This window comes from Mirounga leonina, unplaced genomic scaffold (genome assembly GCF_011800145.1).
Source record: "Mirounga leonina isolate KUSES-001 unplaced genomic scaffold, KU_Mleo_1.0 Mir_171, whole genome shotgun sequence".
NCBI lineage: Eukaryota > Metazoa > Chordata > Mammalia > Carnivora > Phocidae > Mirounga > Mirounga leonina.
The window spans coordinates 20,812,556-20,832,100 of NW_023270436.1; the positions used below are offsets into that span (position 1 = coordinate 20,812,556).

The window sequence follows — 19,545 nt, forward strand, 5'->3', positions numbered from 1 at the left end:
GTATCATATGATCTCACTGATATGAGGAATTCTTAATCGCAGGAAACAAACTGAGGGTTGCTGGAGTGGGGGGTGGGGTGGGAGGGATGGGGTGACTGGGTGATAGACACTGGGGAGGGTATGTGCTCTGGTAAGCGCTGTGAATTGTGCAAGACTGTTGAATCTCAGATCTGTACCTCTGAAACAAATAATGCGATATATGTTAAGAAAAAAAAAAGAAGAAGAAGAAGGTAGCGGGAGGGGAAGAATGAAGCGGGGGGAAATCGGAGGGGTAGACGAACCATGAGAGACGACGGACTCTGAAAAACAAACTGAGGGTTCTAGAGGGGAGGGGGGTGGGAGGATGGGTTAGCCTGGTGGTGGGTATTGAGGAGGGCACGTTCTGCATGGAGCACTGGGTGTTATGCACAAACAATGAATCATGGAACACTTCATCTAGAACTAATGATGTAATGTATGGGGATTAACATAAGAATAAAAAATTAAAAAAAAAAAAAAAAGACCAATGGTTAAATTTAAAAATGGCTTAAAAAGTCTCCACACTTAGGGGTGCCTGGTTGGCTCAGTCGGAAGAGCAAGTGACTGTTGATCTTGGGGCCCTGAGTTTGAGCCCCACATTGGGTGTAGAGATCACTTAAATAAACTTAAAAAAAAAAAATGTATCCATACTTAATGGTGAAACCAAAAATAGAGCGATTGCCTAGATGTGGTTAAGTAAAGGCTGAAACGATACTTTTGGCACCATCTTCTTGGGGTAGAATCTGACCACACATCATTACAGAGCCTTAAAGCTGTTCGTGTCCTATGTATACCACACATCCTTTAACCTGGTAATTCCACTTTCAGAGATGTATCCTAGTTCATCAGGTAAGGAAACAACAACACTACGGATTTATTTATAATTGCAAAAACCTGGACTTAACGGTGAAGTACTTCATAAACCTTCCAAACAATGGGCTACTACACATACAGCCATTAAAAACCATCTTTTCAAAGAATGCTTAATAATGTTCAAAAAAAAAAAAAGGCCTAATATGAACAGAAACAGGTATCTGTGCACGGTATAAACACTTATTAACAAAACTACATAACTCAGGAAATGTAACAAATAGCAATAATTAAATGGTGAGACTATAAGAATTTTTACTTTCTTCTGTGTACAATTCTTTATTTTCAAAACCTAATAAATATATATCATTTTGTAATCAGGAAAAAAAACCAATATGCTTCAAAAATACACTACAGAAGTTTTTGCCCTAAGTTGAGTATTTTAGGACAAAGAATTACTTTGCCCTAAATTATCTGGGTACTATTTCAAATCTTCATTCTTCTTTGACTATAAACAATCTAAATGTTTTCCTGCTTCTTTTCGTTTTGATGTTTAATAAATAAAAGCTACACAAAATCAAGCTAAAAGCTAAATTAAGATTTAAATATCTAACTTTAGTCCGGTCCATGCTACATTTTTCCTAATCTTAAACTTCTAAAGTAAAAAGGAGGTACACATGAAGAGTAAAATATGATACACTCCTCAGAGTATTATTAGAAATATTCCTGTGAAAAAATGTGTAACTTTTAAAATGTGAACAATCTCAACGGGGCAAATATTTGGGACTCCACATTCAGATGAATGTTCTAGGATCCACAGAACTCAAAGGAGCTCCAGCTTGTCTGCCCGGCTCTCAGGAGGCTCATTGGGGCCGAGCAGAACTTCCTCTCTAGCCTTAAACAATACAAATGTTTTCCAACTCTTTCCTCTTCCACCAGGCAAAAAAAATAACCCCAAGGCAAATAAAGCCAAAATCCAAATTCAGATCATTCACACATAATTCCAACGCAACTCAAACTTAACATTTCCTAACCTAAAGCAAAACAGGATTCACTCTTTCCTAAACCTAGAAGTAAATACAATTATTTTGCTGATAAATATGAGTCGTATGTAGATTAAAGCATAAAAACTTAAAAGAACAATTGAAAATAAAAGGTATAGACTGTTGGTCACCAAAAGACCAGAAAGGTCAGAAGTTTTAAATGAAAACCCTGAGCTAATTGAAGAACCCCAAATTATGACTCATCTCTACAGAATTTAAATTTCATCTGTAAAAGAGCAAGCACAAGCTAGTTGCAAAAACGTTTCCAAAATTTTATTTAGTTTGTGTATTCACTGAATTCCTTACATTTCATGTTTCTAACCATAAATGAAACCCCCAAACTCAAATTGTGTTTTTAATTTAACGATGTGTATTAGGTTACTCTGAGGTATGCGGACTGGGCCTGAGGGAGAGTAATGTATAACTGGAGCCACGCAACAGAACCAAACAAAACGCAGCGTGTCTGACTGGAATGGTGAGCAATCAGGCCACGTTATCCACAAGAACTAGTTTCTTGTATCTGTGACAAACAAATATAAACAAATGTAAAAGACAATTAGAAAAAAACAAAACAAACCCAAAGGCGCTCTGGAAACTCATGTTCTGACAATGTGGTCCTCTCATAGTTCCATGCTACACGGCAACTCCACACATACTTTTCCGGCTTAAAATGCGTTGGGATGAAGATGAAATTGGCATGTGCTCCAGTTAATCAGAATTAATACTTTGGAAGGACACAGCAGTTTCTGGTAGGCTCACACTGCCTTCATATTCTGATTTTTCAATTTAAGGCAATCTGAATGCTCAACTTCAGCTGTTGATTTCATAATGTAAGTTTCCAACCCAGATTTCACTAAGAAAGTCAAAAATAAACGCACTGCTGGGGCTGTTGCCAGTGCATCCATCAGTAAATATCAACAGAAGATTAGAGAATATATGTGAAGTATGTGTACTGAAATTTCAAGCAAAACCCAATTCCTCACTCAGCCATACCATTCCCTCAATTTTGTTTAGATTTTGGTAGCCATCTGGACAGACCTACAGTGGGCATTATATTCTTTGTAAGTACACAGCAAGTCCAACATTTGGTTGTGTTTTATTTGGTTTAAGGCAGTTAACTTGAATCCAGCAAATACTTACTAAGCCTCTCCTAGGAGCAAACCTCTGTGCTAGGCAGTGCCCCATTTAAGTAGGTCAGACACAGAGCCTATGGCTGAAAACTCAGTGTGTACCAGGGGACAAAGGAGATGGGGAAGGAAGACAGTGTGAGCACATAAACCACTACCCTGACACGAGACACACAAAGTACCATGAGAAAGGTCACCAACTAAGGACTTCAGTAGGGCTCAGAGGTGGAAGATTCCTGTCTGACTGGGCAAATGGGAAATGTTATACGGAGTAAGCAAATGTGAAATCAAAGTTCAAAAGAGTAATCACGGGTTAAACTAGTTTCATGAAAATAAGACACGAAAGCTTCCTTCCTGTGGCAGGACAATCAGTCACATTTTCCATGTCTCCAAACTTAGTGTTTTTGTAGCTCACACCCATTTTACTAATCAGAACTATGACATGTGCTTCGTGCTCGTGTCCAATTCCTTTAGGAGTGACACTATGTAAAAGTGATACCACAGGTTCACCCTTCAGATAATACTCATGAAGAAAACATCGTCCCTGACAGAGTCAGTAAGAACTCTGCAAGGGGCCCATCCTGTCAAATCACCTCTCGAACTCAAGTAAGGCACTCCACCTGTCCAAGCCTGAATCCTTCGGTGCTGCCTGAGAACAGAGGCATTCAGTATCCAAGATAAGGTTAGAACTAATCATGTATCACTCCTGGGGTGCTCAGCTTCTTGAAGACATGGAATAGCTTTTTTGGTGTCCTCTATAGGTGTTGGGTAATTCATACATACCAAGCGTTACTTATTTTTTACGATGTATTAAAAACCTAGTTTCCAAACCAGATGCTCAACAAACAAAACAACCATGTTTTAAGGTCTGCTTTATTATAGATAATCCACAATGTGGTCTAACCAGAAACTAATTATTAAGCCTCTTTATGCCACCCACTATAGGTTTTTGAAAGTGAGATTATAGGGAGGGAACACGTTTTAAACATCTTCACATCCTTCCTGGGACTCACAGCAATATCTAGATGAAGACAGGAGAGCACCCTCAGTCTCTCTCCTTGGGGGGCTATCAGTGTTCACCAGCCTCTTGAGGACTCTCTGGGCTGTTTTCTTGTCAACCTCTATCTCAAAGAGATTTCCACAACTGAGCTGTAACTTCTCCCACACCCCCACTTCCATTCTTCCCATCCCTGGCCAACAGGACCTTGAAGTATCTTTACTTCAGGCCACTGACAAGCAAGGCTTCCACCTTCTTTCCATAGATGTGAGGCAGGAGGAGAAAGGAGTCTTGGTAGCAGGGCAGGGAACAAAAATTAGCGTCCCTATACCCCACAAAGATGGCTACCCTCCACTAGCTTCAAGGATCCAGAACAGCCTCTCTGGTAATTCAAAAATGAGTCTAGGGCGCCTGGGTGGCTCAGTTGTTAAGCGTCTGCCTTTGGCTCAGGTCATGATCCCAGGGTCCTGGGATCGAGTCCCACATCGGGCTCCCTGCTCGGCAGGAAGCCTGCTTCTCCCTCTCCCACTCCCCCTGCTTGTGTTCCTGCTCTCGCTCTCTCTCTCTAATAAGTAAAAATCTTAAAAAAAAAAAAAAAATGAGTCTAAAGCAGGACTGAGCAGGTAAACAGCATGACATAATGTTATGAAAGCTCCAACTGCCAGAGCTTTTGCTCCAGAGTGGAATTAGAACATTAACCAGACATGCCTTTATGGTTAGAAAGAGCACATGATACACATATAAAGATAACATAAAAATCCCAATTTCTAGATCAGTATCCTTATTTGACCTGATCCCCTAGACCGCAATGTTCAGACACTAGATGAATCTTCCGAGACATGTCAAGCATTCTAAGGGCCAGATACTTTGGCAAAGCCTCCTACAAAGACCTTCACAGGCCTAATTATTAACTACCTCATATACGTAGACACAGAAGCTTAAGTCTTCATGAGGCGTCTGGATTAAATGAAGAAAGAAATGAGGCCTTGCCATAGGATAAAAATGACACCATAATCTTCAAAGATGGTGTTTCAATTTGTTAAAATGACAACTCTTCAGTTCAGAGGAGGTAAACTGGAAAGCTAAAGGAATCCACATGTACATTGTTTTTGATACACCATTAGAATAGGCAGCCATACCAATGTCATAATACACAACAAAGCCCTCAAAACCAAAAGAAACCAAAGCATGTACACACACACGCATGTGCATGCAGTGCCACAAAGAAATAAACATTTAAATCCATAAGAAATGCACAAATCTACCTTGAAGCAAAAATCTTTATCAGGTTATAAATCACTCTATTCGTATGCACAGAATCACTTAAATGTTGAACCCTACATAACAAAATAGAATTCATGTGCTCAGATTTTAAAAATTATCTTTTCAGAGGGAAAATGAATATATAACTAAGGCCCACATCTCTGGGTCTGTAGTTTTCAAAAAACAAAAGGTATGTATCATACCACAAGGCAAAAAAAAAAAAAGCCTGTACTCTAACCTAATTGGAAAATATGAAAATCTATTCCCTGGCATCCCCATGATCCCCTGCTAGCAAAGACTCCCTAGCCTTTATGTGGCCTCTGCTTCATGGCTGACCTAGGCCAAGCACTCATTAAACATACATAACCACAAGGGGTAAGGAGGGGTGAGTCAAGATGAGTTTGACAAACCCAGATACTAAAACGAGGGAAGCCCTGGATACTAGATAGAGACAAGGAATATCTGTGTCATAAATAGGGTAGCTTATGCACAGATGTAATCAACCCCAAGACATGAAGAGGCTTTTCATTCCCAAAGACCCAAGCTTCCTGAGCTGGGAATGTGACATTCATTACTTCATTCAGTCCTGGCAACAACCTTCTGAGGCAGTTACAACGTCCCTCACATTTTAGAGATGTGGAAACCCAGGCCCAGAGCTAGGATTAAGTTACTGAAGTCACAACTTGTGACACATGGGATAAGGGAATGGATTTCACCCACAGACTCTCTGACCATTGGAAATGTACAACTGATACTAACAGGAATTAACAAATTCTGGCTAATACCATGAATACAGAGAGCCACAAGTGCCTTGATGCAACAGGGCATAAAAGATGCACTAGTGATTGGGGAGTCACAGGCAGAATTCTGAGTCAGAAACTGCCATGTCTCCGCGCATTACACATCTCTGTGCTGAGCACTGAATCAAGTGCTGTGGAAACGGGAGGCGTCCTGCTGTGTTTCTCTGACCAAGTTTCCCATCTATATAATGAAGCAGTTGCACTTAGCTCACACGAAGGTCGTGAAGATTAAACACATCCTTGCATAGTGCCTGGCACCAAAGGAGAAGTTTCTTTTCCACTCTCCAGTCTGGTGCAGACAAGCAGTAAATACTGCAATAATTCAGAAGAACACACCAGTGTGGGATAAGTAAGGAAAAGTCTCAAAGAGATCACAGAGTTTGCACTTAGTGCTGAATACACTTTTGAGTTTGTTCTTGTAAGGGGAGTTTCTCCTGAGGGGCAATAGGAAGGAAGACTGAAGGGTGAGGGTGGGATGGCACATGGAAGGCCTCTGGAGGGCTGTGGAGCTACCAAGCAGCTCTGACACAGCAACATTCTGACATACACTCTGGGGTAAGTGGGTCCAGAACAGGATTTCTTCGTCCTTTCTGCCCTAATTACCGTGTATTCCTTGCCTCTTCTCCTACTTCAGAAGTATAGAAATCTGCAACTATCATCCAGTGCTGCCCTCAGTGCCATGAGGAGTATAGTTACTGACAAACGGGGCCTCCTTACAAGAGATGCTGAGAAGATCAAGTCAGTCCACAGTTTTCTATATGCTGAATTAGCAGTTATTTGTCATCCTTTCTACTCTTTATTTTCCTTCAGGGGAGTAAGCAGATGGTGTAATTACAGCAGGTCCCCTTTATCCATGGGGGATATGTTGCAAGTCCCCCAGTGGAGGCCTGAAACCACGGGCAGTACTGAACCCTATATATACTATGTTTTTTCCTACACGTACATACCTATGATCATGTTTGATTTATAAATTAGGCACAGTGAGACATCAACAACTAATCACAAAACAACAATTACAACAAAATACTGTAATAAAAGTTACACGAATATATATATATAGTAATCCTCTATCTGGTCTTTCTCTCTCTCAAAGTATCTTCTTATACTGAGCTCACCCGTCTTGTGACGATGTGAGATGATAAAATGCCTACACGGTGAGATGAAGTGAGGTGAACAACACAGGCACTGTGATGCAGCTTCAGGCTACCACTGACCTTTTGACCTCAGAAGGAACAACTAATTCCAGAATGCAGTTGACCACTGATAAATGAAACCTCAGAAAGAGAAACTGCAGGGGGGCGGGGGGAGTGGACGACAACACACTACTGGTTATTTCTGAGATCGTAGTAATTCAATGAAATTCAGTTAAGCAGTAACTCCATTTATAAGAGTAGCTACATCCACCATCATTTGGCTGAAGTTAATAACCAAGAGATAAAGGGGTGGGAAGGGATCACTATCAGCCAGCATCCTGTCAGAGAAATAATAAGCAACTGTCTCACACGCGCGCACGCACACACACAAACACAATGGGGGAAGAATGCTATAATGCAACCTGAAAAAATATAAATTTCACATTATTTCTAAAAACTAACTTATTCTAGAATTTTAATCACTGATTGATGATAAAAGACAAAGCAATGTTAGTTAAAAGGGTAAATCATAGGGCACCTGGGTGGCTCAGTTGGTTAAGCGACTGCCTTCAGCTCAGGTCATGATCCTGGAGTCCCGGGATCGAGTCCCGCATCAGGCTCCCTGCTCGGCGGGGAGTCTGCTTCTCCCTCTGACCCTCTCCCCTCTCATGCTCTATCTCATTGTCTCTCTCAAATAAATAAATAAAATCTTAAAAAAAAAAAAAAAGGGTAAATCATAAATAAAAAGGAATAAAAATCAAATTCCAAGTTCCTAAAAGGTTGGAAATTAGTCTTAACTTTGCGCTCTATTCCCTGTAAAAGCATCGTTAGCTAGCATTAGGACTTAATGGAGCAAGACGGCCTTCTAGAAGATAGGGCTGCCTTTGAGGTGGCCACCCATCTACTGCTCCAACACGAGACTCTTTTTTTGGAAGGCCAGGTTAAATCTCAAAGGGAAAAGACTTCTCCTCTGACTCAGTGTGAGTTCTAAAGTCCACAGTTAGAAATCTGCAAAAGGGTGGGGAAATTCTTTAAATCCATTCAATGAAATTTAGATCACACATACTGAATTTGTTCCTTAATTTATAAGTGACATATATCACTTCCTGGGAATTAAAGTTAAAAGTCTCTGGCCATGACCATTCAATTGGGAGAATCTTGAACTGAACTCTACTCAGAGAACAAATGCAAAATTAAGATCATTACGAATCATTTCTTATAGAACAAAGTCAGACTCATTCTTCATTTTAGCTGATGTGCAAGACAGTCTGCAAAACAGTCCAACACCCATGGAGAACCACTCAATGGGTTATTTGTGGTGCTGTTACAGTAATCCTCTATCTTCAAGCAACAACTAGCATGCAGATAACTTTTATCAATGATTGGTGACTGGATTCACCATGAAGAGATTGGTTACCAAGTAAAACACGTTGGTGGAAATCTGCTTTGGGCATGTTTAGGTTTTAATATTCCCCTGCTCCTGTCAAATTAACTGTAATAACTTGCCATCACCACATTAAGCCTTCTTTAAGGGTCTGTCGTTTAGTTTAGTGGCTATCTTTAAAATGCATTATATTTCTATAGCAATTTAAATGATTACCTTGACATTGCTTTTCCTACTCCCATGAATAAAGTAAGGATGTGTTCTTTGTTAGAAAATGACTATTTGCCATCAAAATTGTTCTCTGGTGTCCTGGTTTCCAGAACGTAACTACTAAAAGGCCAGGAACATGAGCTCAGGTGAATACAACTTGTTCAGTTTTTACTAAGACTAAATTAAACTATAAACCTTCATTTAACATGGACTTCTGTACTGCTTCAAGTCTCAGAAGAGAACATTACAATCCCCAAAGACTACATCACTTGTCTCTTTTAAGAGTGATCGGAAGAGCGTTATGCTGAAAGTGACAGTCTGGCTGTGTTCTGTTTGTTAATACAGCGCACACCTGCTGGCCAACTGCAACTGGCTCTAAGTCCTTATCACAAATAAAACTATTTTTGTGCCATTTCTATTTTTCACTTAAACATCACCAGCTCTTCCAGACTAGGGACCTGTCAAGTGGTTTGTTGCCAAGACTCTGCCTGTCAGAAAGGTCAGCATCCAGTACCTTCCAGTTGGGTCCCAAAGGGCCTCTCTTGGTCTTGACTGACTGGAATAATGCTGGGTCTTCATCAGCTTTGTAGTCCTGCAAAGCAAAACAAAGTCAGAGGCAGAGAAGAAACTCAGAGAAAATTATTTAACCTTGCCAGAACAGCTCTTTGCAGCTACTAAAACACAGGACAGAAACTGATTAGACTTACTGTGCTTTTGTGTAAAAGGAGCAAAATGGTTCATTACATTAAGTTTTTGGTTTGGTTCTCTTTGCTTTACACACTTTAACGTTAAGGCAAGACAACTACATAATATTTAGTCATGAAAGTCTCGATGAGCAAGCCACTGGTTACTGAACAGCTACCTCCAAGAACAAATATTCCCGCATTTTTTTTTAACAGTTTCAACATTTTGATACATATATAGTCATATTCGAGAAATAAAAGGTACTCATCCTAGTCTTGACAATACCCAGAGGTGATGACCGAGAGCGACTACTCTGGCTAGGAATGCAAACTGAACTACTAATCCTGCAACACCCCCATCTCTTCCATGGCTGGGTCTGTGCCGGATGCCTCAATGACGAGGCCAGCCTCTCCAAACCCTTGTCCAGAGACCCATCAAGCGCAAATCCCTTGGCCTGCTCATAGAGGGACTGCACTCATGGCAGCTCCTCGTTGTCACAGAAGGCGAGGGAAGGGTTTACGACTCCGTGATGGGACTACCTCAGTTATATCTTGTCACAGGGGAATGGCCCTAAGACTTAGGTTTTAAGCAAAGTTCTATAGTGTGTGTCAATTCTATTTCCCTAACATCCTTTTCCATACAGAATGGAGAAAATGAAAGAAGTAAATCTTTTTAAACCTGTCTGCTTTACCAAAGTTCTTTTGTCACTGCACACGTATCTATACACAACCCAGCAATAGGAAAAAACTCCCTTTGAAGAGCTTAAGTCCAGATTTAGAAAAACAAATGAATTTTAATGGTACCAGTGAGCAGAGGTCAGTTGGTGAGTTGAAAATCCTACAAAGGGAAGCCCTTGCCTTCTCGAGTAGAATTTCTGAGCCAAGGGTCCCTCATGACATTCATGGAAGGACCAGAGACTTTCGGGGAAATGCCCAGACCAGTCAAGTATGAAAAATCATTGTTCTAGGGAAAACGGCAAGCACTGAACATACTCTAAAGTAGAAGACAAACTTTCATAAATCAAAGAAAACATGGTGAGAAGCAGCCACTCAGGATTCAACACTTACTTAGGGAATGCACATGACATGTCAATAATTACTGACAAAGTTATAGGTAAATTGTGTGAAGAAGGAAAAATGTGAGGTTCAAGTACAAAACAAAACTTCAGAAAGGCCCCCAAGAGCACACCATAATTATTAAACAAGCACACTTAGCTGGCTACACTGGATCTTAGTGCTTTAAAATACACCGTGTGGTGTAGCCACAGGCATTAGGTCAGTCAGCATTATCCGGGAACGACAAACCTGGACGAGCCGCCTGCAAGGAGTTGGAGAACTGGAGTTACTCATGTGTCTGGGCACATCAGCAGAAAGTTCAATTACTGTCAACTAACACAAATTTTTAAATTCCGATTTAGAGCTACAACTTCAACATTAACAACTTCACTGCTGAGCAAAGAACCAAGTGGGCAGGTGGTCTCAAGACCTGGGTTCACAGTGCAAAATCGGCCCTCCTGCTAACGTAAATAATCACGTAGTGCCATCAAACATTTTCTCTAGCTCGGAGGCTTGGAACTGAAACCTGGAGACAAGCTCACTTTTCCCCAGAATTGAAAATATTGAGCATTCTATCCAAGAATCACTTTTGACACCATCTGCCTCCATCAAGGTCTACTTATCCCATAGCCACCACACGTAGAAAGCAGCACACAAGATGCTATGAGGTAGTCCAAGGGCTCCGAGGGTGTAAGGAGAACCAACACACCTACCTGGTGCCAGCTAGCTCCTACAAAGTCACAGTTGGGCTGGGAGAAAAAAAGAGAGGCAAACAAAGAAAAGATAATGGAAACCCCAGAGAGCACAGGTTAACTGCCAACAGAGAATGGAGAGAACTGTACTCAGAATCGAAATCAACCGACATAAGCCAAGGAAATGTATTCTTAAAAGGAGTTTTAACAGTATGTTTAAAGGTAGAAGAACCTTAACTGCTAAAGTATATGTTAAAAATTTTTATGATTAGGGGTGCCTGGGCGGCTCAGTCGTTAGGCGTCTGCCTTCGGCTCAGGTCATGGTCCCAGGGTCCTGGGATCGAGCCCCACATCGGGCTCCCTGCTCAGCGGGAAGCCTGCTTCTCCCTCTCCCAGTCCCCCCTGCTTGTGTTCCCTCTCTCGCTATCAATCTGTCAAATAAATAAATAAAATCTTAAAAAAAAATTTTTTTTATGATTAAATTGTAATTATCTCTACAATGCCCAGAGGCCTGGCAAGTGTTCTATATTTCATCCTGTTTAAAGGGAAAATACTTTTTTTTTTTTTTAAACCGTCTCAGGTGTGACCTCACTGTGGGTATGCCATTCAAAATGTTCTTTTTAATGCAAAATCTGAGATATTATGGAGCCTGGCCTGTGCTGAACAGTAAATATCAATTTCCCAAATCTGAGAGGCTGTCAGAGGATGCTCCACCATTTTATGTGCCATTAAGAAAGAACACACTCAGCCAATAAAACATGCCACAACTGGAAGACAAACCCTCATTTTGAATGTATTAAAATGTGAGGAAAAGAGGGCAGGGGAACCTTAGAACTGATGAAATGGAGCCTACAGAACTACTGCACGATGATGGCACCAGGGAGGGTGAAAACGAACAGATGGATCAGGCAGGCTTCATTGACGACACTCCTTCAGGCCCTTCCCAACCCAGCTCCATCCCAGGGTGACAACTCAGGGCTTCTCAATCCATATTTGATAAATTAATTAACTGAAGAACATGGAATAATGCTTCCAAACTTCTCCACTCTCTACCCAACACACTGTTGCAGTCTACTTGCCAGCCTCCATCATTAGTGCCAGTTATTCACTGCGAACTAAGAGCTCACAGAATTATACAGGAACACCCAACCTTGAAGACCATCGGAGCTGCCTCTCTGCAGATGAGGAAGCCATAGTCCCGACAAGGAAGTGGTGAGTTGAAAATCTCTCCTGCCCTAGGGCTTCAACTCAAGCCTTCTTAGCCTCTGTCCTTGGCTCACTCTAGTACACCACAGAGCAGGTGGCAGAAGAGCGTCCACAACTGCCAGATAAGCAAAACACATTTCAAAAACACCAAGCAGCAGCAGCAGCAGAGGTATCAAAGTAGATCTGCCTATAAGGCAGGAGTGTGTGCATATAAAATACTATACACACATACACAGATCTCCCAAGGTAAATCTTCCTGGCTTTTTTTCTCTTGACTAAAAAGCAGCAAACATTAAAGGTATTACACTGAAAACGTAACAGAACCCAATTATTAACAATAGCACCTTAACCCTGACAGATGAGGATAATGCATCTTGTCAAAACCTAGGAATTTTTGTGTTTTTTTATGTTGGTTTGAATACGTAAATGTTTAATCAGTTGAATTAAGTAGCAAGGTATTAAAAAGCGGGAAGCAGGTGTAGTTTTAACCACCTCAGTTTTGTACCTTTATAACAAACATTTAATTTTTTGGAACAGAATCGTCTTTGCTACAATTTTATTGTTGGGTATCTAGTTTGGTCTTTCCATATTTGAAAACTGGCCGATTTATATCTGTATCACAATGAACAAATATATTCCTTCATGTATGACAGTTTCAGCATACAGAATGCAACCTCAGCTACCAATTATAGCTGCAAATGAGCAATAGTGTGGAATGAGACAGCCTGCTGGCTTTGTTAGTATTCTGTCTCCTTTGGGATCCCATGGGGAACGGGGAGGCTCTGATGAAGAGAAGCCCTTGGCTCATGGTTTATTGTGCTTGCCACCAGCTGCAGACTTCTCATCTCATTAGTTCTTTTAGAATACTGTGGGTGAAGACAGCTGTAGCCTACTTGAGTCTTCAGCTCCTGGGTATTCTGAAGGCTGAATTTGCTATGCACTTTCTGTAATCCTTGGGAAAAAAAGAAAGCAAATTCACTAGGCCACGGAAATGTATTTTTAAAATCACTTTTAAAAGTAGAAAAATCCTATTGCTAAGGTGCACTGTGTTTAAAATTTTTATGATCAAATTTTAATTATCTGTATAATGCCCAGAGGCCTGGCCAGGATAAGGGCTTAGTAAAACCATCATTATCAAGTTAGGTGTAATGTCCCTAGACACGGCTCGTTCCACCAATACTAGTGGCCGAACAACAACAAAACACAACGGTATCAGCATAAGGTAGATTCGAATTAGTGTTAATACAACTCTATTTAATTGAAAACTCTTATTTAAGTAAAAAAAGGAGGCAAGTGAAAGTCAAGACACCCTATGGAGAACAAATAAAATATAATATGGTAAATAAATGGCTTACTGAGTCTCCATGCTGGAGCCACAAAATACATTCATTAAATTCTCATAAATAGCTGTTTTCTGTCACTCGAATACAAAAGTTGTGCTACCTCTTGGGTGTACATCTGTTACTCACTACAGCTCTCAATAGAAACTCTCAACAGAAACCAGATTCATTCTGAAGACAAAGAATATTAGTTTTATGAATCTTTTAGCATAGTGGCTGTCCCCCAAAATGCAAGTATAAAATCTGTGCTGAGCCAACCTAAATGTCCTTGAGCCCAGATTTAACTCATGATTATGAATGGGGAAGTGAGTAGGAGGTGGGGGACTTGGTAGGAGTTTCTTGACAGCTTGTGGAAAAATCGAGAAGAGCTCCAGACACCAGAAACTGCTTAAAGAACCATACATGGGTTACCACAAGTGAAGCTAAATGTAAGCTGAGGAAAAGAGTGCCCAAACCACAAGCATTAGCAACCCCACCACACCTGCTTAAAAAAGGACACACACACACACACACACACACACACACACACACACCCGCACCCCTGCAAAAAGAAACAATTCTACAGGGTAAAAATAAAAACTTGAGAGAGCTATTAGGATCCTGCAGCATGCTGTAAAATGCTTTCCTTTAGCACAAGATGATTAATTAGGTGTCTATTCAAATAGCTCAAAGATAATCACGAAGTTTAGAATGCACGGGTATTGCTGCTCAACCTAGCAAAGCGTATTTTCTCTAATCACATCCTAAAAGTAAAGACCAGGATGAGGGTGAAAAGACCAAATTAAATATGAAGATAAGTAACAAACATCGTCTATTAGCACTGCCCTTCATTTTTCAGTACATACTGTGGCACTTGGAACACAAGGAGTTCCTGGATCCTATCACCGTTGACCCTAGTACGTAACTAATTGGAGCTGACAAAATTCAAGCCAGACTGCAGAGGAGAAGCCCATTAAGAAAAATGTTTGCATTAAATTTTGCAACAGCAAGTAACAAAGGTGTAAAGACAAATAACATTTACGAACTTGTTTAAGAAACTCATTTCAACAGTTATTTTCAAATAAGCAGCTTTCTTTCCTATTTTTAATTACATCTCCCCAAGGACTCCTCACCCTTTCAGGTTCCCACAGAGCACCATTAATATAGTATAAGTAAATCTCATTAATTCAGGTCCTACCACCTTGGAATTCATAATTCGGACAGGGGCTGGACTGAAGTTTATCTTTGCGTGATCTATGAAAAAAAGATTTGCTACACAAATTAATAGAGTAACAAGATCTCAGGAGGGCTGTTTAAACAGTTCAGAAGTGTTTTAGAGCAATTCAGAAGCATTCATTTGCATATAATTATTATGCTAATTACAAATCATTCTTATCTATTCATTAAAGCAGATTCCCAAAGGACCACTAATTGTCAATAACTTGTTGGCCTAGTTTCTGTTACTGAATGTACCTCAGAGGAACAAAACTGCATTAAAAAATATTCTCTAATTCAGCCCTCTCATTAATCCTTACCGGCTTCCCACCAATGAATCCTAAAAGGAGAATTTTTAAATAACTGCACTGAGAACAGAAATGCAGTCAAACCTACAGGGCCGAAGAAAACACTTTTTTTGTGATCTTTTTAATCTCATAGAGACCCTGCATAGAGATCTGGGGTGGGGGTGAGGATGGTGTTGAGCATGGGAAGCAGGCAGAGGCTGTCAACAGAGCTCTATGTTAAAAGGTGGCCACAGCCCAGAACACAGTCTGGCTAGAGCACAGCGAGGTTAGAGCACAGTCAGGCTAAGCGCCTCTTGCATTCTTTCTCATCTTATCTGTATCTTAGTCTGAGATGGCCGACACTGTCATGCTTATGAAGGCAGACCTCCAAAGCCTCTGGAAAGTTACAAGTTAATAGAGAAAGAGAAAGAAATCAGAATTCCAGCCCTGAAAAGAAGTTACAACCAAAAGCCTAATGTGACAGGGGCACCTGGCTGGCTCAGATGCTAGAGCATGTGACTCTTGATCTAGGGGTTGTGAGTTCGAGCCCCACGCTGGGTGTGAAGCCTACTTAAAAAAATAAAAATGAAAGTTAAGAAAAAAAAAAAGCCTGATATGACAAATCCATCTCCCACAACCCAACAGGGAAACCAAATAGTTGTGCTCTAAATGAAATGTGGGCAAGTGGGAAAGGGGGTTTCTGGATAGCCCAAGGCTGGTAGGCTACTCCTCAGCCCTGCCCTCAGAGTAGGTGGGCTACTTACTGGTTTGCACAAATATACAATATGTTTGTTACAAGATATTTTATTATTATGTTTATATACTTATTAAAGCATTTTAAAATGACGATATTTTAAACTCTTCACACCAACAAGTTTTAACACGTTAACAAGTCAATTTTGTTAAAGGGGCTTGTTAAACATCACATATTTTAAGATTAAATTGCAAATGCCCGATATGTAGTATGTTCAAAAAAGTCTTAACACAAAATGTATTTATTTCCTTAAATGACAACAGATGATAAACCTATCATATTAAATTCCTTAAACTAAAACAAGGGGAAAGTCCTAATGAATATTCAGGTGAGCCCTTTCCAGCAAAATGTCCACGTTGGTCTATGAGCTAACCTTCAGACACAACTGCTCCTAAGACCCAGGACTCCAGTTAACCCATAATCACCAATTTAACAAACATTAAGTAGGAAATAATTGCAGAAAAAAAATACTTTTTTTTTTTAACAGCAAGAGCAAAATCCAATAAACAGCATCATTCTTGCTACTATTTTTGGAGAACTTACTTATGTGCCAGGCACACACATTCTCTCAGTTAACCCTCACAATGTTGGAACAAAGGTAATACCATCACTTCCGGGGGTGGGGAAATGAAATCCTTTGCCCTTGTGGAGCAGAAAAACCAAGACTCAGATGCTGCTCTGTCAACACCCAGGTCAAACACCATACTTTAACTGCAAATATGATGTGATTTACATTTTTATCATTTGGTAAGACTCAAGTACCTGAAAGGATTTTTGCTCCCTCTCTGCCTGGAGAACTTTCCCTAAGAAAGAGTAACACTGCTTTAAAAAAGAAAAGGAAAAAAAGGCGGGGGGGGGGGGGGGGGGGGGGGGGGGAGGCTTTTATAAGGAATACACTTTAAAAACTCGAGTTGGAGCCACTTACGCTAATTTCTTTCAGCTGTTCAAAAATGCATGTTCCCCCCCCCCTTCAGAAACTGGAGCAATTCTACTTCACACACACCTCACCACCTCTACCACCCTCCCTACGTTTTTATTTTTAAAATATGGAAGAGATCAAAAATAAACATTAATAGGTTCTAGTTGAAAAAGTATTTTATGCAAAACATACTGGTTCATGCAGATTTTTTAAGATTTATTTGAGAGAGAGAGGGCACACAAGCACTCTTAAGATTTAACCAAGCCATGAAATAAGGTCATGGGGTGTGGGGGGAAGAGGGAGAGAGAGACTCTCAAGCCGACTCCAAGTGCTGAGCGAGCCTGATAAGGGCTCCATCACCTGACCCTGAGATCATGACCTGAAACGAAACCAAGAGTCAGACGCTTAACCTACTGAGCCATCCTTCATACATTCAGATTTTTTTTTTTTTTTTTTAAAGATTTTATTTATTTATTCATGAGAGACAGAGAGAGGCAGAGGGAGAAGCAGGCTCCCAAGGAGCAGGGAGCCCGATGCGGGACTCGATCCCAGGACGCTGGGATCATGACCTGAGCCGAAGGCAGACGCTTAACCATCTGAGCCACCCAGGCGCCCATACATTCAGATTTTTAAGAGAAATTTAAAAATCCCTTAAGATTTAACCGAGCATGAAATAAGCAATATGATATTCTCCCACAAGAGGGCACTGCCATCCAACTATGCCTTCAAATACACTAGCACATTCTCTAAATCCATGACTGGATGTAAATCTTTTAAGAGTTCCAAAAGCTGACCATGTAAGGTAGCAGAATAAAGTGGGAAACATTTTTACATTTCTTTTTAATAAAAACTATGCTTATGTTTATTTATATCCCCTTTAAGGAGGGGGGAACCTCTATTACTACAAAAAGGATTTCGACAGTGGCTTGCTTCACAGCACAGAAAAGGTGAAAGGAGACGAGCATTGACAAGCGGAAATTTTGTAAGCAAATGCAAAATCACTGGTACCTGAAAACCTATATTTGTTTTGTTTTTTCTTTTCTTGAATTCAAGGGGGCTACCATTACAATTCGGAGCTGGGTCAGATGTCTCACCTCTTTATTACGCACACACTTTAATAAAGAGCTTTTGGCGCTCTCGCACATACATCAGAGACATGTTACAAACTTTCAAGATAGAGACTGAATGCCTCGCTTCATTTATGGCAAAAGGAAGAGGTATTCTACTAGATCAAGTCTGCTCACGCCAAAGAGAACAACTGAAACAGCGCTGGCAACCACAGGCTCTCCTCGGACTCCATGGATCTCAGCCACGGACTTCTAATAAACAAAAGCTCTCTTCAGGGCTAAAGAATTAGGTAGCCACTGCACAGCTCTAAGAAGTAGAAAGCCCTTCTTAGGAAGTAAGCGGCAATAGCTGGAATGAAAGTAACATCTAGAACTGCAGAAGCTTTTTGAAAGCTGTGAAAGATGATGAACCGGTGCTGACCACTAGCATTATCATCCATCAAAGATTAATTTGGAAGGTCTGTTAGGTTGACTCCCAAAATGTCATTTATGTGGCTCAAAAGCTGACAAATATTAACAATTCCACAAAGTCTGACCTAATACTTAGTTTTTTCCAGCCAGATTTTATGTTTTTAATTTTAAAGAAAAAAAATTAATCTTAAAAAGGTTTAGAAAGCATATTTTATGATTCTTGCATTTCTTTAAAATTACGAAGCTTTTTCTAAAGGCAGTACAGTAAAGCATATGTTGCCAAGACTATATACTCAAATGTGTAACATCTGGGCACCGTCTCACGGAATGTCTGATCAAAGAAAAAGATATGCCCAAATCCTTCCTAGAGCACCAGAAACAAGCATTGCTGAAGGTGTGACCAAAACTTACATGCCTAAATAAATTAAACCAAGTTTCATCAGCCTTCCAAGGCTGACATTCAAGAAGTCTCTTTTAAAAAGAGCAATAACTCGGGCGCCTGGGTGGCTCAGTTGGTTAAGCAACTGCCTTCGGCTCAGGTCATGATCCTGGAGTCCCGGGATCTAGTCCCGCATCGGGCTCCCTGCTCGGCAGGGAGTCTGCTTCTCCCTCTGACCCTCCTCCCTCTCATGCTCTCTGTCTCTCATTCTCTCTGTCTCAAATAAATAAATAAAATCTTTAAAAAAAAATATTTTAAAAAGAGCAATAACTAAACACAATATACACTCATGGTTTAAAACAATTAAAAAGTGTCAGACTGTTCAACACTCAAACAAGGTAAAGATGTGTTCAAAGTAAAAATGGCTAAATGCAAGGAAAAGCAGGCCTTTATATATTCATTTACAAAGGCAAATGGGATTTCAGATAATCAGGTGTTGCTTAGCATTATTTCGGCTCTCAACTAAATTGCAGCATTGTTCTGCCTACCAAAACATACTAAACAAAAGGTTCACAAACAAAGAACAAATGGGCAATGCTAGAAAGAAGCAAAAAGCACAAACTTTAAAAACCAACTCATTTGCTTTGACATCGCAATCCTTAAAAAAATTACCAAGGGATTTCTACAAATGGCTTAAGTGAGCAGTTTAGAAGAGCCCAACAATTCCATTATTATGTACAATTAAAATGGGCCAGGGCTCTTCTTTTAGTGA

The 19,545-nt window shown here is 40.4% G+C and overlaps 1 protein-coding gene across 2 annotated transcripts in view; it reads right to left on the minus strand.

Annotated features, from left to right (window-relative positions):
- PITPNB (phosphatidylinositol transfer protein beta) overlaps nt 1-19,545 on the minus strand; it is a 64,739-nt gene that overhangs the window by 12,893 nt on the left and 32,301 nt on the right. For both annotated transcript variants that reach the window (XM_035017262.1, XM_035017263.1), the window contains exon 8: nt 9,300-9,377. In XM_035017262.1, coding sequence (XP_034873153.1) covers nt 9,300-9,377 — 78 coding nt within the window. The remainder of the gene's footprint in view (nt 1-9,299; nt 9,378-19,545) is intronic.